General features: G+C 43.6%; 1 protein-coding gene across 1 annotated transcript; it reads right to left on the reverse strand.

The window, feature by feature from the left end:
- Positions 1-235: 235 nt before the first annotated feature.
- pwwp2a (PWWP domain containing 2A) lies at positions 236-22,313 on the reverse strand. Its single transcript, XM_055879572.1, has 3 exons — positions 21,111-22,313; positions 8,268-10,194; positions 236-4,482 (listed from the first exon to the last, which is right to left on the reverse strand). Exons 1-2 carry the CDS (start codon positions 22,250-22,252, stop codon positions 8,295-8,297), a joined length of 3,042 nt encoding a protein of 1,013 aa, XP_055735547.1. The 5' UTR covers positions 22,253-22,313; the 3' UTR covers positions 236-4,482; positions 8,268-8,294.
- Between the last annotated feature and the right edge of the window lie 1,225 nt (positions 22,314-23,538).

Below are 23,538 nucleotides of genomic sequence, written 5' to 3' on the forward strand. Positions count from 1 at the left end.
CACTCAGGTTATACTGATGTACATTTGACAACTTCTGAAGAATATCTGTGGTATCGCACCTTTTTGTCAAATGTGTTGTACAACCTCAGTGTACAGGGCCAGAGTGTAGTTGTTAAATTGTGTTGAAAAGATTAACTACTCTGTGTAGGCCTTTTTCATTTGCTTAAATATTCAGAGGATATGCATATTGGTGTCAAAGGGTGAATTACAGTACAATATAGAAAAACACACCAAGTACAAAGGCAAAAAGCAAATTTACTGATTTTAGGAGATATACAGTAATTACAAAACAGGATTTCCCACATCCACCAGTCTGTTGAGTCAAGACATTATTAGATTGTATCAAAACGCATACATGTACACGAGATGGCGAGAGATGAGCCACGGCTGATTCAGTCACTGTGGCTCTCTTCAGCTGCTCTTGACTAACTTGACCATGTGTTTGTTTCCCTTTGGGAATCCCCAATCCAGCCTGTGACCTCACAATCGGTCCAGTCAACTGGCTCTGCTTGTCTTGAAGTGAGGAGGAAAGTCAGGGAGGAAGATTGTGGTTTTAACCCTAGAGAGTGACTGAAGAGGGACATCTGGCAAGGAAAATGACATGTACGCTTAAATTTGCACATAAAATGTCGTGTCATCAAAAAATCTATGTGCTGGATGAGTTGGGCTTCAGCGTTAGTGTGATTGAAATTTAAAGGCAATGTTCCCGCGTTAGTGGAGACTGAATTCGTGTTAAACGCTGCATATGTCGGCTCATAAGGAAATTACCTTTACATTTCTTACGCTTCAGCGAAACTGATTGAATGGAGCCCTACAGGACACTAAGTGGGGGAGCGTGATATCTTTGATTTTCTGTATCTGCCAGTCAGTTGTAGATTACACACTTTAAGTACTGCATCTCCCCAGGAACAGTCTAGACATTTGAAGTTGTTCAGCTAACTCCTGTTCTTTAAGGCTGCTTGTAGCTCAGCGAGTAGCTTACTGTGGGATAACAGGAGCTGGTATAAGGTTGGGGCAGCCTGAAGCCCCGTTTACACCTGGTGCTGATGTAGTCCACATTCTGATTGGGCCCACATTTTTTGACCGGTGTAGACGATCAAAATAACTGATGGTGATTCTCCCACATCCACATAGCTGATCTTTTGACGTGTCAGAGGTGGAACTGAGTTAAATCCACAAGCAGCTCCCAGCATTATACTTAAAGTGGACATTGGCTATGGAGTCACATTAAGAGAAATCCCATGCAGCCTCGTTTACAAATTCTAACACGACTGTGAGATGTAATCTACACCTTGATTAGGCTGATAGAAATCCTCATTATTTTGTTTAATGATTTTCAATTTGAGTGTCATTTCTACAGTGGAATTGGAAAGTATTCTGACCTCTTGACTTTTTCCACGTTTTGTGCCGTTACAGCCTTATTCTAAAATTGTTCTCATCAATCTTCACACACTACACCATAATGACAAAGTAAAAACAGGTCTTTAGAAATGTTTGCTATCACATTTACTTAAGTATTCAGACCCTTTACTCAGTACTTTGTTGAAGCACCTTTGTCAGCAATTACATCCTTGAGTCTTCTTGGCTATGACGCTACAAGCTTGGCACACCTGTATTTGGTGAGTTTCTCCCATTCTCTACAGATCCTCCCAAGCTCTGTCGGGATGGATGGGGAATGTCGCTGCACATCTGTTTTCAGGTCTCCAGAGATGTTCGATCGGGAGTTTCATCAGACCAAAGAATCTTGTTTCTCATGGTCTGAGAGTCCTTTAGGTGCCTTTTGGCAAACACCTCAGTAAAAGGCACATGACAGCCCACTTGGAGTGGCCTCCGTCTGGCCACTCTACCATAAAGGCCTGATTGGTGGAGTGCTGCACAGATAGTGGTCCTTCTGGAAGGTTCTCCTACCTCCACAGAGGAACTCTGTAGCTCTTTCAGAGTGGCCATCGGGTTCTTGGTCAGCTCCCTGACCAAGGCCCTTCAAACCCAATTGCTCAGTGTGGCCCAGGCGGACCGTTCTAGGAAGAGTCTCGGTGGTTCCAAACTTCCATTTAAGAATGATGGAGGCCACGTAATTCTTTGGGCCCTTCAATGGTGCAGACATTTTTTAGTATCCTTCCCCAGATCTGTGCCTCGACACAATCCTGTCTCAGCTTATTTCCTAGGACCTCATGGCTTGGTTTTTGCTCTGACATGCACTGTCAACTGTGGGACATTATACAGACAAGTGTGTGCCTTTACAAATCATGTCCAATCAATTGAATTTACCACAGGTGGACTTCAATCAAGTTGTAGAAACATCTCAAGGATGATCAATGGAAACAGGATGCATCTGAGCTCAATTTCGAGTCTCGTAGCAAAGGGTCTGAATACTTATGTAAATAAATGTGCTAAAATATCTAAAAACCTGTTTTTGCTTTGTCATCATGGGGTATTGTGTGTAGATTGAGATGTATTTTTATTTAATCCATTTTAGAATAAGGATGTAACATAACAAAATGTGGTCTGAATACTTTCCGAATGCACTGTAAATAGCCAAGTTTCTCGTTCTGAACTTCTAATGCGAGCGGAACGGGTGTGGTTTCGTGACAACAATTAAGAGCAGCTGCTCACCGATTTGACAGCTCCAACGCAGTTACACCTCCAACACCGCCAAAACATCAGCTATGCGGGTGTCGGCTATCGCTGGTTAGCGCTTGATCTGTTTTAATCTAGGCCTAATGCTCAGTGGGCAAAGCTTAGAATGTCAGTGGTTGGAGTTACAGGTGAGAGCAACAACAACAAAAGGCCCTCAGGGAGGTAGGTTGGAGGTGGTGGATGGAGGGCGTTAAATTGTTGCAACAAATTATGTATATAAACCTTAGATTGCTAATGCTATGTATTGGTCGATGAGAGGCTTAGAACCCACCAGTCGGCCATATTGGGACTCAGAAGAAGCAATCCTCAATAGGAATGAATTTAAATCTACAGTATTTCAATTACTTATTATTGTTTTCAAGGACAAAATTACATTGATTTAAGTATTTTGTTGTTGTAGTGGGGACATAAGTGCTTTAAAAAAATGATACAAATAAAAAAAAATCTAAACATTTAATGTATGTTCAGCTCACATATCATTTGAAAGTAAGCATTAAGGTGTTTGTAAAAGGATAAAACAAATGTAGACATTAAGAAAAAGACTTGTAGTTCTATAGCTTTCAAAATATTTTTTTATAATGGTGGGGGAGTGCCAACATGGAGGCACAGTTGCTTCAAAACAGCACCCCCCTCAGTCATCTTGTGTGTGTATGTATATATATATATATATATATCATTGGTTGCAACCCGCAAGGTTGCCAGTTCAAATCCCAGTTGCAACTTATTTTTTTAACTTTATTAACCAGCATTTTGAACTTATCACATTTCTAATCTACTAACTTTCTGACTGAACAGCTTTAAATATGTGACAAGTCTGGGCTAGTACCATCTCCCCTGATGGTGCAATGGATTTGGCAAGGGACCAGAAGGTCACAGGTTCTAATCCTCCCAATCACCTTTCTCAAAGGTATAATTCAGCATATTAAGACAAATATTGCTGGGTCTCCCGCTGTGGACTAAGTCACTGCATCGCAGTGCTAGCTGTGCCATTAGAGATCCTGATTCGCCTCTTCAAATCCGTACGGGAGTTGCAGCGATGGGACAAGACTGTACCTACCAATTGGATACCACAAAATTGGGGAGAAAAAGGGATAAATAAAACAAATATTGCCTTGAGTCAAGAGGGAATATTTAAAAGGTTTGATAATCCAGATCGGTTTACACTTCTAAGATATCTAGATACAACGTGTCCCTGACTACCTCCTGAGGTGGTCAGGAAGATCTGATCACAATCACTTCAAATGTGGGCACAATCAGAATGTGGACAGGATCAGGACACAGACCGCATGTTAGCACCAGGTATAAATGGGGCTTGAGACACCAGTATTCTTTTTCAAGACTGCTTCAACACAAAGCACAGCCTTCTGCAAATGCATTGTAATAGCATAGCACATGCAATCTTTATTGCATTAATATAAATGTTTTACATAGTATTGTTTTTATTAATTTTTTTGTCTTTGCATTTCAAGATCACTGATCAACATACTAAAAACCCTGCAAAATCCTGTGTCCTGTCAACATGTATGTAATACAAATGTAATAGATATCTATAATGGTCAGAGTGCTCGTCTACTCTGCAGATGTCCTCACTCAAACGAAGGTCACATGCTTGTGGACATGGACGCCTGCTCAAAGAAATCAAATGGTATTCAGCATGATGGACAGGCCCAGAGGTGGAGTAGGTCTGCAATTCATTATAAATATATAAATGTTCCTTCTTCCGATACTTAAATAAAAATAATTATATCGATGACGTCTCCAATTCTGGACATGTCCTTCCGTCCGACAGTCTCTCAACCAATGGCAGTGTAAAGGACCCATCAGCAGCCCTTCAGCGTTGTAGCACTGGAAGGGAAGACAGAGAGAGACATGAACACATCAGGGACCTTTTCATCCAAATCAGAGGGCATGTTCTTTCTGTATTTGGCCTCAACAAAGCAGATTCAATAGGTTTAGTGCATGCCATTAAAAAAAAGCTTTTTTATCAAAGCACTGAGACATTGAAAACAGCAACGCTACATGACAGGAAATGCACTCCTACAAATACTAAAATGTTAATTGAATAAAGGCTGTAGGTCAGTGCACATTAGTTAGCCAACAACACAACATTTTTGAGGGGCCTCTAGTAATCTTGAGTGAAATCAGAAATGAACCTAACGGTGCATTGTTCATGTTGCAATGGCGCCATTTCTGGGCTCAAGGACACCTCTAAGGCATTTTGGGAGGGGTCCTGTGTGTCTCAATGAGGGATCTATAGCTGAGTTCTACTGCACGGATGCCTAGCAAGTTCCTGATTGACAGTGGTAAAACCAAGATAGACATCACAAATGAGTCACCGTAATCTGTGATAACGTTTTCAGCAGTTTGCTGGTCTGCCATGCATTTACTCTACTGATTATTCAAATGTCTTTGAGATTTAACTTAGTTAACCTTGAAATGCTGCTGCTGTGTGGATCGGCTCCTTTATTTACGTAATGTTATGTGTATGCTGCTCCCGAACATGGATATATACACTGAATGTACAAAACATTAGGAACACCTGCTCTTTCCATGCCAGACTGACCAGGTGAACGCAATTATCTCTTATTGATGTTACCGGTTTAATCCACTTCAAATCACTGTAGATAAAGGAGAGGAGACAGGTTAAAGACGGATTTGTGCCATTCAGAGGGTGAATATGAAAGAAAATATTGAAGTGCCTTTGAATGGGGTACGATAGATGCCGGGCGCACCGGTTTGTGTGTATCAAGAACTGCAACAGTGCTGGGTTTTTCACTCTCAACAGTTCCCTGTGTGTATCAAGAATGGTCCACCACCCAAAGGATATCCAGCCAACTTGACAACTGTGGGAATCATTGGCATCAACATGGGCCAGCATTCTTGTGGAATGCTTTCAACACCTTGTAGTCCATTCCCTGACAAATTGAGGCTGATCTTAGGGCAAACGGGGGTGCAACTGAATATTAGGAAGGTAAGTAGCCTTTTCATTTGTATTTCAAACCAAAACGTTACTTCTCAGTATTATTTCATTTACAAACAATTAAAGGGCAGAACCATCAAACTCCCCCTAAAGGTTAAATTCTACAATGCCATTCAAAGATGCATTGCTTCAGATACACTGACTGACAGCCATTGAACAATGGCTTCTATTAGCATATGACGTCAATGTCCTAGATCTGTTTGCAGGTAAGAAAATCTGTTCAATAAAAGGAATGATTTTACTCCCCCAAAAATTCTCCACATTCAGCCCTTTCCTCTCATTATTGTTAATGTACCAATAGCCTCAAGTGGTAAACAGGAGCTTGACTGGCAAGTTGTTTTCTACAGGTCTGCTATTTCATAAAAGCCCCACAAATATTTGCAGTTAATGGCAGCTATTATAAAGACCACAAGCCACAATTTAAAAGGCATGGTCATTGTCAACTTAAAATGCCCCCATTTTAGTACGAGGGGGACAATAGAAATATCCCAAATTCCAAATTACCAATGTTTTTATTCCAGCTTGTTTCAAGGTGAAACTGAAGCCTTATAAATGGCATTGGATTTGTAGGTGTTAATGGAAGTAGGAGCACTAAAATGAAGACAACTAGGTAAGATTCTTGAAGTTGACATTTTATTTATAATACTTTTTAAAAACATCAGAAAACATTTACACAATTGTTCTTCAACTGTTACTTTTTATAACAGTTTTCTCCCCCCTATACAGCATTCTCTGATCTGCAAACAGATGATGTCCAAAATAGAAGAAACAGAGCCAACCGTCATAATACACTTTGTCTCTGCTTGTAACAATGGTCAGGTCAGTGTACTCTACCAAGAAATAAGCCTCTGATCTCTACCTGTTCGGGCCAAAAGGGCAAAGGTGAGGCGATGTTGGTCTTACTGTATGTCCCTTAATATTTAGTCAGAGTGGATAGGTGTGTAGGTAGGTAAATGAACAAACATCTTTCGGAAATGTAATTTGTCATTGGTAATGAAATGGTCAAACCTAAAGTGAACCCATATAAATTACAGAACAGTTGACGTAACCTTTCCTCACTACCCTCCCCCAACTTCAGCCAAACAAATAACCCTTTTTCCATTATTTATCATAAAAATCCACTAAAAATAATTTGATACATATTGTACTGTACATAATATATCAAATCAAGATTTGCAGTCGTATGAGATCAGCCAAGCAGTGAAGTGATAGAAGATCCGAGTTCAGAAGCACCAAATAAAGTCAAACACATGCCAACTCAAATAGGGTCGAGTAACAGCTGAACACTGAGAAACCACTGAACTACTTAGTACAAGTCAACAAGACATGGCAAACCCATAGTAAAAGTTTTACAAAATAACTGAGCAAAAATAGTTCATCCCTGTAACGTGCCATACCACACGTATATGGGAGGAGTAACTCAAATGGCTTCCCCCTGTCAATGCTAGTTGATTCTATCATTCTCATAGTAAGCCATCGCTCCATCAACTAACATCATTGTTTAAAATGTCCCGATGCAGACAATTCAAATCAGTGATTTTAAAACAAAATTGGGCATCATTCTATGTATAACAGCATGCAAAATCAAGGAGCTAGATAGGAAGTCCAGAGAGTAATAAAACAGTCTTGGTTAACTGAGGAGCATAAGGTATAGAGACTACAGACAGGACAGAGTCAGATGAGGAGAGAGAAAGGGGGAGAGGTGAGGTGGCCCAAGGGGACCAAATGATGTAGCACTGGACAGGTATGAGGGGGGTGGATGTGCCCACTGCCCGGTTGAGCGGGCACGCTCTCAGTACTGTATCTACTGCCCTGCAACCATCTCTGTTTTCAGAGAGGATTAGAAACAGGGCACCATCCTCCTCTCACCGGCACTTGAGGTGACTTTGGCTTACAGGCACATCCTCACAAGCTCAGCTCAACTGTCTGGAAAGCCCTGGCTGGCAGTGTGCCACACGGTGATCAAGAGCTTACCGGCCCGGCAGCCAGCTCCCACAGCCAGTCAGCTCTGACTGTGTCTGAGATACAGCAGGTACCTAAGCCCCTATGACTGCTAGCTCTTCAAATCCACCAGGGTCCACTTCCTCGTCGCATCACAGCTACAGTACTTGTCTTCCACCAGCACAGATACATCATATTTACTGCTGCTTAGATCCTGTAACTTTCCGTTCACAGTATCTGAAACTGAACCGTTTGTTGCATAGACTGAAAGAAATACACATTTTATCTCTTAAGATTTTGACAATTGGCAGCCAATCAAGCAGACCTATGAACCATGGTGTTAGAACAGAACATAAGCTTCTTTGCACAGAGTGAAACTTAAAGGCCTCAAGATAAGGAGAATATTTCAATCACCAACCATTCTGTAAAGAAAAGTTAAAAATAAAATGACCAGATTTCCACCAGTTTGGATAAATAAGTGAAAGGATGATAAAATAAAAACACATTGCCATTTTTATGTATGCAGTAATGTGTATAACTCCAACCCATTCAGTCCCTTTTTGACCATAGAAAAAAAAAAAAAGAGGAGTCCTGCTTGTCTGGCCTGAAATATTTTGTTTCTTTCTCCCAGGAAGGTGAAGGGACATGGTAGGTGGCTAGCAGGGGAGGGGAAAGGGGGGGGGGGGGGGGGGGGGGCATGTTAGCCTACCTTTCCTTTTCCCCAAAGCACACCACCTCACGTCTCGAATTGCGTAAGCAAGGCGCGAACCTCAGGAGTGAGCTGCTTGGCAGCCTTGGCTGCCTCTGTGATGGCTTTACGGTACAAGCCCTTTCTCTTCTTGTCGAAGCGTGACTGGAAGCTTTCTAGAAAGGGGGCGACCTGTGCAAGTGCCAGGAAGGAGGTGGTGGGTGAACCGAACCAGGCGACACGGGCCTCCTGCCTGACTAAGAGCCCATTATCTTTGCGGCTGATCTGGATGCCTAAGACGCGGGCTGGCCACCAAGGAAAACCATATATTTTGGCCCAAACGATGTCCCCTACGCAAATGCTTCTGCCGTCCAGAGAGACACACTTAGACACATTTTTGGAAAACACTTTCTGAGATTTACGAGGGGTTTTCTCCTCCGTAGGTGCAGGCGAGGTGTCAGTGACTGCTGAGGACGTGCCGGGGGCGGGGGGCGAGTGCAAATCACCGGGAGGGGGAAAGTCAAAGGTCTCGGTGGAGCTACACTCTGAGTTTGAAGACTTTAAGTCATCTGCACTATCAATGCTGCACATGGAGGTATTAGAAGAGTCAGGCTGGCTGGGGTTAAGGGTCATGTACACCACAAGGTTGCCAGTCTTGCTGCCGCGCGTCTCCCGCCTCTCCTCCCGCCCCCCCTGCTCCTCTGGCTCCACCTTGGGGTCACTGTGCTCCGTGGCTGTGAGGGGTTCCACTTGGGGCTGGGATTGGGTCTGAGGACTGAGCTCAGGTTCTGGCCCTTTATCTGGACCCTGGTTTTCAGCAGCAGTGGCCTCGCCTGTGGAGCAGGAGGAGGAGGAGGAGCGCGTGGAGGTGCAGCGGGGCGCGCCTAGCTTTGGAGGGGACAAACTGCCACTTCCCAGCACTTTCTCGAGGCAAGGCGGCTTACATGTAGAAGAGTCATTCTCTTCATTACGGTACCTTTGGGGCTTGATGCGCATCCTGGGTGGGAGAGGGGTGGCGTTGCTTGGTCCCACCCCGCTGATCTGCTGCAGCCGCCGGGTGAAGTGGACCTTCTGGTGGGCGTGGGCCTCCTGCAGGGCAGCGGCCCTCGTCATCGTCTTGGCGTTGCCACTGCTACCGGTGACCACTGTAGCCTCTCTCTGCCTCTTCTGCGCCTTGGCCAGTTTCAGCACCTCCCGTGCCTTGGAGTGATCAACATTTTTGCTCTGCAGCACTTTCTTGGCATTGAGCTGGACTCTGGAGCTGCTGTTGACCGGTGATGTTGTTGTGGTGGATGTTGTCCTCAGAACCCTGTTCCCTCCAGCTCCGCCCTTCACCTGGCCCAGAGAAGAGGAAGAGGAGACTCGAATCCCTGAGGCCTGCCGTTTGGACACCTCAGCAGCATGGCGCTTCTCCTCAGAGCGAGGTTCATTACGCGGCCGCTTGCTGACAGTAGCTGCACTGTCGTTGCGTCTCCGCTTGGCGTCCTCGCCCCTAGAGTCCGACACAGGGCCTCTACGTGGCTCCCTCTTGTCCACGGTCATGACAGTCCCCTTGCACTTGTCACAGAGCACCTGGCGGGGCCGCAACTTGATGGCGTTCATGATAGAGGTGGGCTCCTCGCGATACAGCCTGCGCTTGGGCCGCTTGATCTTGCGGGGGGGCGGCTGAGGTAACGACTGGTTGTAGGTGTCCCTGATGAACAATGGCGGAGGGTAAGGGGCTCCCTCCTGAAACAGTGGCGGAGGTTTTGAAGTCCATGGGTTAGGCTTAGGCTGGGGGTCAGGGTTTGGTTCGGGGATTGCGATAACTTGGCTGTCAGGGTTTTCCTGGACTGGCTTTTCCACCTTCTCTGGCTGGAATGTTTCTGTCTTTAGCTGCATAGATTCAGGTTTATCCTTGTATTCTCTCTTTGGGAACACAGTGATTGGAATTCCATAGGGTCCAAACCTGAGAAGAGAGAATTTAGAGGATTTAGAAACTGTAGATAACTATAAAAACTCTAAACTTGTTTTTTTGTCTTGTATTCGTCAAAGATTTCATGCTAATTCAAGATGTTTCTCATTTAGGCTTACATTGTACATTTAGGAAATCAATCTAAATCAATTAAATCCTGAACATTCAAAGAGGAAATATTAAATTAGTGTTGCAAAAGATCAAAGGAGCTCCCACAGCCTAAAACACAACATCACCATAGCTAACGAGAGTGCACAAGGCTCTACAAACAAAGGGAAAAAACGATCCTTATTTACAATATTAATGCTCACCCTCCAGCTTTATTCACTAATGTCTTAATAAGGCAGATACACGTGGAGGTGGCAGCAGAAACTCCATGACTGTGTTTGTTAAACCCTACCTTATGAATTTGGGATCAGAAATGACTCTTGGGTTGAAACTGCCACACATTTCAACATCTATTGGACTGCGTTGATACAGGAAGACCAATTCAGATATTATTATATTTTTTTACACTAATTGGTCTTTTGACCAATCACAGATCTTTTTACATCAGATATTTGTCAGACCTGATCTGATCGGTCAACAGACCAATTAGTGAAGAAAAATCTGAATTGTGCTGCCTGTCTTGTTTTCTCTATTTGACTGAGTGTTCCTCAAAATGAAATTCCAGGAGGTGTAGAGATGTGGGCCATGCAAAGCAAACCAGACATAGCCTATATGATCATGTACTTCCCATGAAGCAGGCCTAGCCTAAAATAAACAAATCTGAATAAGCCTATAAAAAGTTTCAGCGGTGGCTAATACAATGGCAGAATATATATATATATATGTTTTTTTTTACCCCAGAAGAACCCCTATACACCTTCAGCTCAACCAAAATCTTAGAACTGCTGGCCCTACTGAACATTATCCAGATACTATAGGTCAAGTGGTTCAACTACCACAACATAGGCCTAGTTGAGCTAGTTTCTAGGCTGAGATATCATATGCAGTACACTATGTTTCCTACCAGAGCACCTCCTAAAATAATCCCCATGTTACAAAGAGATGACAGAGCTATACAGAGATAGATGGCCTTGGGTAAATGTGTCCCTATGCTGCATTAGTGAGTGCTTCAAGCGCAAATACAGGACACGATTTATCATGTTAACCCTACTGGACCAAATGCCAACTCTACTGGACCAAATGCCAACTCTACTGGACCAAATGCCAACTCTACTGGACCAAATGCCAACTCTACTGGACCAAATGCCAACTCTACTGGACCAAATGCCAACTCTACTGGACCAAATGCCAACTCTACTGGACCAAATGCCAACTCTACTGGACCAAATGCCAACTCTACTGGACCAAATGCCAACTCTACTGGACCAAATGCCAACTCTACTGGACTAAATGCCAACTCTACTGGACTAAATGCCAACTCTACTGGACTAAATGCCAACTCTACTGGACTAAATGCCAACTCTACTGGACTAAATGCCAACTCTACTGGACTAAATGCCAACTCTACTGGACTAAATGCCAACTCTACTGGACCAAATGCCAACTCTACTGGACCAAATGCCAACTCTACTGGACCAATCACAGTGAGCAACTATGACTAGCACCCGGTGTCTCTCTCTCTCCACCCTGCTGCAGCGACCACTACAAAACTTAATGTGTTTATCATGCTGTAAGTGTTGCTGAAGCTGCAACATAATTTGCCATTTCATACTGAAAACTTCTGTTACCAAAATATCTCATTTGTTTAGGAAAAACATTCCCTAGTCCCGCAACCCTTACTTTCTTTGTGACACATGTATGCATTGCATGCACATGACCAATGGGGCCTGACCTATTGCATATCAAAATCGTATCAATAAATTGGTTATAACAAACTCCGAACACATGAAAGCAAAATGGATGCAGAGGACGTGACATGCAGTGCATTCGGAAAGTATTCAGACCCTTTCACTTTTTTATGTTATGTTACAGCCTTGTTCTAAAATTGAATCTTTTTTTTCTTTTTTTTTCTCAATCTACACACAATAGCCCATAATGGCAAAGCAAAAACTTATTTTCATAAATATTTGCAAATTTATCTTAGAAAATTAACCGTTTACTCAGTCCTTTGTTTAAGCACCTTTGGCAGCAATTACAGCCTCGAGTCTTCTTTGGTATGACGCTACAAGCTTGACACACCTGTATTTGGGGAGTTTCTCCCATTCGTCTCTGTAGATCCTCTCAACCTCTGTCAGGTTGAATGGGGAGAGTCGCTGCACAGCTATTTTCAGGTCTCTCCAGAGATGATCGATTGGGGTCAAGTACGGACTCTGGCTGGACCACTCAAGGACATCCCCCGAAGACACTCCTGCATTGTCTTGTCTTGGCTTAGAGTCGTTGTCCTGTTGGAAGGTGAATCTTCGCCCCAGTCTGAGGTTCTGAGCAGGTTATTAAGGATCTCTCTGTACTTTGCTCCGTTCATCTTTCCTTTGATCCTGACTAGTCTCTCAGTCGCTGCCGCTGAAAAATATCCCCACACCCACAGGATGTTGCCAGGTTTCCTCCAGACGAGATGCTTGGCATTTAGGCCAAATAATTCAATCTTGGTTTCATCAGACCAGAGAATCTTGTTTCTCATGGTCAGAGTACTTTAGGTGCGTTTTGGCAAACTCCAAGCGGGCTGTCATGTGCCTTTTACTGAGGAGTGGCTTCTGTCTTGCCACTCTACCATAAAGGCTTGATTTGGTGGAGTGCTTCAGAGATGGTTATCCTTCTGGAAGATCCTCCCATCTACACAGAGGAACTCTGGAGCTCTGTCAGTGACCATCGGGTTCTTGGTCACCTCCCTGACCAAGGCCCTTCTCCCCCAATTGCTCAGTTTGGCCGGGCGGCCAGCTCTAGGAAGAGTCTTGGTGATTTCAAATTTCTTCCATTTAAGAATGATGGAGGCCACTGTGTTCTTGGGAACCTTCAATGCTGCAGAATTTTTTTTGTACCCTTCCCCAGATCTGTGCCTCGACACAATCCTGTCTCGGAGCTCTACGGACAATTCCTTCGATCTCATGGCTTTGTTTTTGCTCTAACATGCACTGTCAACTGTGGGACCTTATATAGACAGGTGTGTGCCTTTCCAAATCATGTCCATTCAATTGAATTTACCAATCAAGTTGTAGAAACATCTCAAGGATGATCAATGGAAACAGGATGCACCTGAGCTCAATTAAGTCTCATAGCAAACGGTCCGAATTCTTATTTAATTAAGGCATGTATTTTTTTATTATTTTGCACATTTCTAAACCTGTTTTTACTTTGTCATTATGGGGTATTGTGTGTAGATTGAGTGTTTTTATTTAATCCGTTTTAGAATAAGGCTACAATGTAATAAAATGTGGAAAAGGTGAAGGGGTCTGAATACTTTCCCGAATGCACTGTAATCAATAGCATAACTGTTAAAAGTGTCTGGCTTTATAAAATTATGGAAACTGGAAACGCAGGCCACGTAGTATTTGTACTGTCCAGAGCTAAAAGTAAAACTGGAAAACGTGGCAGGCTACGGCCTTTTGGAGGGTACTCAATTACTGCCTACATTCAAACTTTCAATCTCTTTAAATGGGAGGGGATGTGTGCGGTTCAAAATGTATTGTTTCTCTGGCAGTTAGATAAGGGCAATTCCACGTTAACGGAATTATGCTTTGATTCCGTTTTTTCCACTTTAAAATGTATGCCAAACAAAAACCATTGATTTCAAAGTTTAATGAAACCATAAGTCTATGCACAAGGACTACTTGACTACTTAACTAAAACTAATTTAGTAGATAGATGCAGATGCAAACTTTGGTAACGGAATTTAGATCAAATCAGGATTTTATGCAAACCCGTTTCAAAGATGTCTGTAAGTGAAGTGGATTTATACCTGGTAAAGGAATTACATCATTGGTCCCTGATCTGTAATACCCAGAATTGCATAATTATGGATATGAATGTTATTCTCAGGGGTCGCACTAAAAAAGATAGGCCTATTTCTCAATACGTTATTTTGCTGCGTTTTGTAAATGCTGATCTAAAATGCTTCAAATTGTAATTTCTGCTCGGCATCAGACTCATTGTGTGCTTCAGTTGCACTTCTCCACTCGGAAGAGAATTCACGAATGGGCATTCTATCAGCAGACAGCGCTGACCGATGTGTAGCTACTTTTCTCGGGTACTTTTCTCAGTGTAGCCTACTTTTCTATGGTAAAATGCAAGATTAACATCAAGCAAAACATTCGGAAATGTAGCTCGCTACATTCTTTCTATGATAAACATTAGAAATGGCCATGCGTTGTTTTTTTGCAAAAAATGACTTGCTTTTTCATTGTACGCTCATTTACTTGTGACTGCTAGCCAAATAGTTTTGCACTTATTTTGTCACCTGATGAAAATGAAGCTATTTACTGCACGAATGTATTTTATGTGAAGGAAAACTATAGCTGCACATCCCTGATTACTCTTTTGAAGCTAAACACTTGACTGTCAATATAAAACGCAGGTGATTTGGTTTAAAAATATTTATTTTTTGATGGGCTGCATTTTCAAAATGCAGATTCCTGACCTATTAACGTGACTCCTGATTCTCATGTTTAACAAGTTTGGACATCACAGCGCAGCAGAGCATTGCAGTACAAAAGAGCAGAGTAGGTTTCAGTAGAGTGCAATAAAGTTCAGTAGAGTACAATACTATATTGGACTGTATTCTACTGTGTTGTATTGTGATCTCTACTCACTGTACTATCCAAACTTGTGAAACATATGTCTATGATTGGGCCAGTCAGTCTGTGGACATTACCATCAAGGTCAGGGTGGACTGACCAAATTTGAACTACTTTTCAACATCCATGGACATCCGGTGTTGGTCGGTGCTTAGTAGGTTAGGATGCTGGTTACAGGGGGCTCATGGGTAGGTGTCAGTAAGAGCTGGGAGAAGTGACATTAACTGGAGAGTAAGAGAGAAGGGCAGAGAGCAAGGAAAAAGGGAGAGGGGTTGTCCACCAGAAAGAGAAAGAAAACCGTTATAATGCCAGTGGAAGAGTAGCAGGTGACCCAACTGTGGTTTGTGACTATTATGATTTCCTATCGTAGCCAATTCAGTTGCCGTAATTACGTTACATATCTTTTGGTAAATACGTTACCAATTTTAATGACTTAATTCATAAAACAAAATCAATATTAGTAAAATACTAATTGGTAGGTTTACCATTACTTGTTACCTCTGTGAACTTTCATTATCCGAAATTACAAAATATCTTAAATGTGCATTTTTGGTAATGGAATTACAAGGCAATATTTCTTAAACTTGCAAGTGTTGATATTAGTTGGGAGGGTTTTTATATCAACATTTTGTTTTGATGTAATTTTTGTTACCTTAAGACTTTTTCGGGCCGACAGAGATGGCCGCCTCGCTTCGCGTTCCTAGGAAACTATGCAGTATTTTGTTTTTTTACGTGTTATTTCTTACATTGGTACCCTAGGTAATCTTAGGTTTTATTACATACAGTTGGGAGGAACTACTGGATAGAAGAGCAACGTCAACTCACCATCATCACGACCAGGAATACGACATTCCCGAAGCGGATCCTCTGTTTTGCCCACCACCCAGGACAATGGATCGGATCCCAGCCGGTGAACCAAAACAACGTCGCCGTAAAAAGGGGCAGACGAAGCGGTCTTCTGGTCAGGCTCCAAAGACGGGCACATCGCGTACCGCTCCCGAGCATATTACTCGCCAATGTCCAGTCTCTTGACAACAAGGTTGATGAAATCCGAGCAAGGGTAGCATTCCAGAGAGAGATAAGAGACTGTAACGTTCTTTGCTTCACGGAAACATGGCTCACTCGAGACACGCTATTGGAGTCGGTACAGCCAGCTGGTTTCTTCACGCATCGCGCCGACAGAAACAAGCACCTTTCTGGTAAGAAAAGGGGCGGGGGGGTATGCCTTATGATTAACGGGACGTGGTGTGATCATAACAACATACAGGAACTCAAGTCCTGTTCACCTGATCTAGAATTCCTCACAATCAAATGTCGACCGCATTATCTACCAAGAGAATTCTCTTCGATTATAATCACAGCCGCATATATTCCCCCCCAAGCAGACACAGACGGCCCTGAACTAACTTTATTTGACTCTATGTAAACTGGAAACAACATATCCTGAGGCTGCATTCATTGTAGCTGGGGATTTTAACAAGGCTAATCTGAAAACAAGACTCCCTAAATTCTATCAGTATATCGATTGTGCTACCAGGGCTGCTAAAACCCTAGATCATTGGAAGTTATAACTTCCACGACGCATATAAGGCCCTCCCCCGCCCTCCTTTTGGAAAAGCTGACCACGGCTCCATTTTGTTGCTCCCAGCCTATAGACAGAGACTAAAACAGGAAGCTCCCGCGCTCAGGTCTGTTCAACGCTGGTCCGACCAATCTGATTCCACGCTTCAAAATTGCTTTGATCACGTGGATTGGGATATGTTCAGCACTGTGTCAAACAACAACATTGACGAATACGCTGATTCGGTAAGCGAGTTCCTTAGCAAGTGCATCGGCGATACCCACAGCACCTATTAAAACATTCCTAAACCAGAAACCGTGGATTGATGGCAGCATTTGCGCGAAACTGAAAGCGCGAACCACTGCTTTTAACCAGGGCAAGGTGACCGGAAAACATGACCGAATACAAACAGTGTAGCTATTCTCTCCGCAAGGCAATCAAACAAGCTAAGCGTCAGTATAGAGACAAAGTAGAGTCGCAATTCAACGGCTCAGACACAAGAGGTGTGTGGCAGGGTCTACAGTCAATCACAGATTACAAAAAGAAAACCAGCCCCGTCGCGGACCAGGATGTCTTGCTCCCGGACAAACTAAACAACGTCTTTGCTCGCTTTGAGGACAATACAGTGCCACTGACACAGCCCGCTACCAAAACCTGTGGACTCTCCTTCACTGCAGCTGACGTGAGTAAAACATTTAAACGTGTTAACCCTCGCAGGGCTGCAGGCCCAGATGGCATCCCCAGCCGCGTCCTCAGCGCATGCACAGACCAGCTGGCTGGTGTGTTTACGAACATATTCAATCAATCCTTATCCCAGTCTTCTGTTCCCACATGCTTCAAGAGGGCCACCATTGTTCTTGTTCTCAAGAAAGCTAAGGTAACTGAGCTAAACGACTACCGCCCCGTAGCACTCACTTCCGTCATCATGAAGTGCTTTGAGAGACTAGTCAAGGACCATATCACCTCCACCCTACCTGACACCCTAGACTCACTCCAATTTGCTTACCGACCCAATAGGTCCAAAGACGACACAATTGCAACCACACTGCACACTGCCCTAACCCATCTGGACAAGAGGAATACCTATGTGAGAATGCTGTTCATCGACTACAGCTCAGCTTGTAACACCATAGTACCCTCCAAACTCTTCATCAAGCTCGAGACCCCGGGTCTCGACCCCGCCCTGTGCAACTGGGTACTGGACTTCCTGACGGGCCGCCCCCAGGTGGTGAGGGTAACAACATCTCCATCCCGCTGATCCTCAACAGTGGGGCCCCACAAGGGTGCGTTCTGAGCCCTCTCCTGTACTCCCTGTTCACCCACGACTGCGTGATCATGCACGCCTCCAACTCAATCATCAAGTTTGCAGACGACACTACAGTGGTAGGCTTGATTACCAACAACGACGAGACGGCCTAAAGGGAGGAAGTGAGGGCCCTCGGAGTGTGGTGTCAGGAAAATAACCTCACACTCAACGTCAACAAAACAAAGGAGATGATCGTGGACTTCAGAAAACAGGGGGAGCACCCCCCTATCCACATCGACGGGACAGTAGTGGAGAGGGTAGTAAGTTAAGTTCCTTGGCGTACACATCATGGACAAACTGAATTGGTCCACCCACACAGACAGCGTGGTGAAGAAGGCGCAGCAGCGCCTCTTCAACCTCAGGAGGCTGAAGAAATCCGGCTTGTCACCAAAAGCACTCACAAACTTTTACAGGTGCACAATCAAGAGCATCCTGTCGGGCTGTATCACAGCCTGGTACGGCAACTGCTCTGCCCACAACCGTAAGGCTCTCCAGAGGGTAGTGAGGTCTGTACAACGCATCACCTGGGGCAAACTACCTGTCCTCCAGGACACCTACACCACCCGATGTCACAGGAAGGCCATAAAGATAATCAAGGACAACAACCACCCGAGCCACTGCCTGTTCACCCCGCTATCATCCAGAAGGCGAGGTCAGTACAGGTGCATCAAAGCAGGGACCGAGACTGAAAAACAGCTTCTATCTCAAGGCCATCAGACTGTTAAACAGCCACCACTAACATTGAGTGGCTGCTGCCAACATACTGACTCAACTCCAGCCACTTTAATAATGGAAAAATGTATGTAAAAAATGTATCACTAGCCACTTTAAACAATGCCACATAATATAATGTTTACATACCCTACATTACTCATCTCATATGTATATACTGTACTCTATACCATCTACTGCATCTTGCCTATGCCGTTCTGTACCATCACTCATTCATATATTTTTATGTACATATTCTTCATCCCTTTACACTTGTGTGTATAAGGTAGTTGTTGTGAAATTGTTAGGTTAGATTACTCGTTGGTTATTACTGCATTGTCGGAACTAGAAGCACAAGCATTTCGCTACACTCGCATTAACATCTGCTAACCATGTGTATGTAACAAATAAAATTAGATTTGGTGCTCATGGGTTCTTTTCGATGGAAATGCGCATAAGCAAGTAGCCTACATCTATACCTGCATTAATATGGCCATGAGCCCCTCCATTGCTACTTATCAACATCCTTGAAACCGTAGAAAGATGCAGATTCCTCTGACAGCCAAAACCAACTGTAAAATTGCACTGGAGAGTTAAGGATTAGCGAGTGTCTCACTCTGATCACAATGAATGAAACAGCCAAGAGAAAGAGGGGAACATGCCTTTCCTCACCACTGTCTTTCCTTTGCGTCACAGCTTCTCACAGCAGCCTCCTTATCAACAATTCATTAACACACAACCACCATCCTTTCCTTCCTAATCAACACCAGGTGACTGTCAGCTAGGCAAAAGGTTGGCCTGGTCCAGAAACATCAGCTAGCCCCTTCCCCTTGGCATGTCATAGATTTGAAATAATTTGATAAGTATACAATATGGTAGAAGCTCTAACTTTTCCTCTGACAGCAACAATATGGTGGAAATTCCACCCATCTATCCTAACACCCATCTTTCCAGATGCATACACCTAAGTAGGGGACGGGTAGAGTAGATATTTTAGGACCAGGTCGATGTCTAGTGGCGAGTTAGTCTGAACCGAAGACAGCAACTCATCTCTCATCTTGAGAACACATCCAATAGGAAAAACAATGACTCCATATCACCTATGCTATGGAACACACTGGCAAATCACAGGCACAAGGCCTGCACTCAGGGGACTGTTGGAAAACAAAAGCCATAAACCGATCCCTTAGACTCAACAATGAGGATCTAAAAATTGAGTCTTTTGTTTGGAGAGAGGGGGTGGTGTTGATTATCTACAGTACTATAGAAAATGAAGCAGTAAGGTTTGAGTGGCCTCCATCTTGTCATTGTAATGAACCGGCCATTGTCCTTGGGATCACTGCTGCACTGGCTCTTATCAAAGCAACTTACACTAACGTGGCTTCCAAGTTATAGCATATTCTACCATGTATTGATAACCTATATTAATAGCGTATATGGTACAACACCAAAGGAATACCTTGAAATTATATGAAGTCCTGAAGAGCAACTACACAACGAGCTGTAAGCAGCTTGTGAGTGGAAACTAAACAAAACAAGGTGTTGATTGTGTGTGCAGATGTCATCTTTGCTAAACATAATGAAGATATTCAACACAGTCCCCAGGCATGTCAGCAAGTTTAATTATGACCACAAATATAGACCTGAGATGATAAAGGGATGGTTGGAGGAAAGGTGTTGAGACGGGTGACAAATTACAAGAAGGATATTAGATAGAATCCGAGAGGGTGTTGGTGATAGTGGCATAGTGCTACATGACTACTCTACCAAAGTATGACCTTACACTACAGACTGAGCATGTGATCATCCTCTCCAGCTGACCTCTGATATCACTAGCCACTTTAAACAATGCCACTTTTATATGTTTACATACCCTACATTACTCATCTCATATGTATATACTGTACTCTATACCATCTACTGCATCTTGCCTATGCCGTTCTGTACCATCACCCATTCATATATTTTTATGTACATATTCTTCATCCCTTTACACTTGTGTGTATCAGGTAGTTGTGAAATTGTTAGGTTAGATTACTCGTTGGTTATTACTGCATTGTCGAAACTAGAAGCACAAGCATTTCGCTACACTCGCATTAACATCGGCTAACCATGTGTATGTGACAAATAAAATTTGATTTGATTTATACCCAGACTTTGTAAATAGAAACATCAAGTTTAGTTTTGTAAACTGAAATGACAAACCGAAAGCACTGCCCACCTAATTGGGGATAAGAGCAGTTCCTCTGTATTTTTGTGATATGTTGTCAAACTAGAGATCCCCATGGTAGCTTGACCCCTGGCAAATGTAGAAAACTATCCGTTTAGGTCAGGAGGCAGGGGTTTGCAAAGCACATGGTCCTTTACTGACAGCTGACAAGTCGGAATGAGGACACACCACATCTTTCAGGTGTGAATTGTTGTGTAATTTTGTATGTGCATAATGCGCAGTGGATGTCAGTAGTAAACAAAACTATGTGGTGTGTTTCCAGAAGTAAACTAATGGACAGAAACGTCTTAGGAAGTTACATAGAAAAACAAATGTGATATTAAAACTAAAACATAAGAGACATTTCCGAGAAGGATTATACTATACCTTTTAGAGAGGTCCATCAGAACCCCAGAGAAGATCTTCTCGCCTAACCGAAAGGACACCACCAGTGCGTCGTCGATGATGTGATCCAGAGATACTCGAACTTCGGAACCAGGTATCAGATTGTCCACTGACTCGGACTGTACCTCCTCAGTTTCAGCAACGGGCACGGGGTGAGGGGGTTTCAATACCGTCTCGCTCTCGTGGAAGTTCGTTTCCAAACTCCGCTGTCGTGAGCACGAGTCCCCAAGTTCTGCCGAGGAGGGAACCTGACCCACTGCCATTACAGGAAGCTCGGGACTCGGAGAGTTCTGGTTTGTGATGCTCAAAAAGTCATAAATGTATCCAGTTTCCATGGGTGTTCCAAGGAGTGTCTCCTTCTCTAGAACTGGCAGAGAGTCGACGTGTTCTATGGACTGGGGATGTTCAAGAGAGGCATCTTCCGAAGACTCGGCCTTGTACTCGGTACCAGAAGGAGCATCATCTGCTGATTCGGGCTCCAGTTCAGCCTCGTGGGACGGTTTGATTAAAGCTCTATAGTCACATTCGATAATAGTAGGTTGGGTTAATTCTGTGTTTTGATAGTAATTGGTCATGGGCTCTGCTGGTTCTGCCAACGACAGCCCAGCCTCCGTAGTCACAGGATGCGCAGGGAACGAATGCAAAAAGACCACCGATGGCTGTGAATCGGAGATGGAGCTATTCTGATGGCAGGCGTAGGGCTCGTGCTTACTGAGCTCGTTTGCAGGATCAACATTAGGCGAAAAAAATTGTTTCAAACGTTCTGCCCTCGACATTGTGTATTTCGAACCATAGCCCTCGCGAGAATGGTTATCGGTATTTTCTACGCCGACCATGAGACATCCTGTATCGATGTGTTCATCCTCTGCACAAGCAGCGAGGACTTTTCCCGCGGCTTCTTGGTCTGGCCTGCTCACTAGCTCCATTTGGACCTGGCTGCATTCCTGAACTGCATCCCCATCCTTGAGTTGGTGAACAAGGTCTATTACTGGCGCGTACTGCTGCGTTGCATCGGAGTCGAGTTTGGCCCCCGGCACAGCTGGCACCGGTTCGAGCTCACCACAGTCCCCCGCTGTTGTTGTTAATACCGCAACAGCTCCTGGCTCCGCAGCCACGGCCGCCATTTTCTTTCCGCTTTGCTTCTACAGCCAGTGTCCCGTCCTCTCCCTGTGATAGCACTAGAGCCCGCCCACTTGAAAGCCAATTACACTTGATAGGCCAGCGAACTATAAAGTTGTAGTTGAGTTGTCAATATCCACGTCATTCAAAGGAAACCCTGGAAACACTTTTGTAATTGGCTCCCTTTGTCTAACCTTAACCTAACGTAGCAGGCAAAAAATAAACCTTCTGTGAACCTTTTCCACAAGGGGCGATATTGTATTGTATTTCAAGCATCAGCGAGGTTCAAGCAGAGATGTTAAAAAATGTACAGTAGGCCTATATTGATTTTGGACCTTTTGTCTTTGGTTCTAGTTCTATCCCTATCCTTCAAACATGTTGCCTGGACAACACTCAATGCATTGCATTTAACACTTATCAGTCACTTCAAATTCGTCAGGTGGTGACTCACTAATATAATCTATGTATAACTGTGTAATTGTGTCTCATATGAGGCAAGAGAACACATTATAGAGTAAATGCATATAAAGTGAATTATCTTAACCTGCTGCTTAAATTCTCCTAACCTGCTACGAAAAAGTAACGTCCGGTTGTTGCTCTATCTAAGTAGCAGTCCAAATGACAACGAAGACAAAATCAACAACAAGTGCAATTAATGGCTTTGGTCCTTGCCATAGCCTTCAGCTTCACGATTGCTGACTGGTCTTGTGCAAGGCTTTATAAGTCTTAGGCCACAATTGCACATTGCTATTTAATTGTCACATTATATTTGTCTCCTTTAGAAACCAAGCTTACCAGTAGGTCTATGTATACCACAGTTTCTAAAGATAGGATCCAAAAACGAGGGGTCATATCAGTTCTACCATTTACGTCTGCATAAAAGGTGTATCTGAATGGATAAATTCTATAAATATTATGCATTGCTATATATCCCTTATCCATATTATTCAATGGATACTTTACAGGATTTTTAAAGCAGTACCAGTAGTGTCTGAAATACACCCCTGATATAGATCTTGGCCTATAGCATACACTCCTAGGCCTAATGTGTTCATAGCGAACTTTTGACCTGAGCTTAGGGTGGTTCCTCTGAAAAGCACTGTCAAAGCATCTCAGCAGGAAATACCGTTGGATATTATACGGGGGTGGATGGAAGATAATAGTATTACTTGACAAGGCAGCTGAAACAGATTTCCAATTGAGGAAGAGCATTTGTGTTACAGGTGTGTCCTTTGTGTGAATTAGAGATTATCCATAAGAGATACCGTAGTACCCCTTTTGAGTGTACCAC

Source organism: Salvelinus fontinalis, chromosome 2, assembly GCF_029448725.1.
Source record: "Salvelinus fontinalis isolate EN_2023a chromosome 2, ASM2944872v1, whole genome shotgun sequence".
Taxonomy (NCBI): domain Eukaryota; kingdom Metazoa; phylum Chordata; class Actinopteri; order Salmoniformes; family Salmonidae; genus Salvelinus; species Salvelinus fontinalis.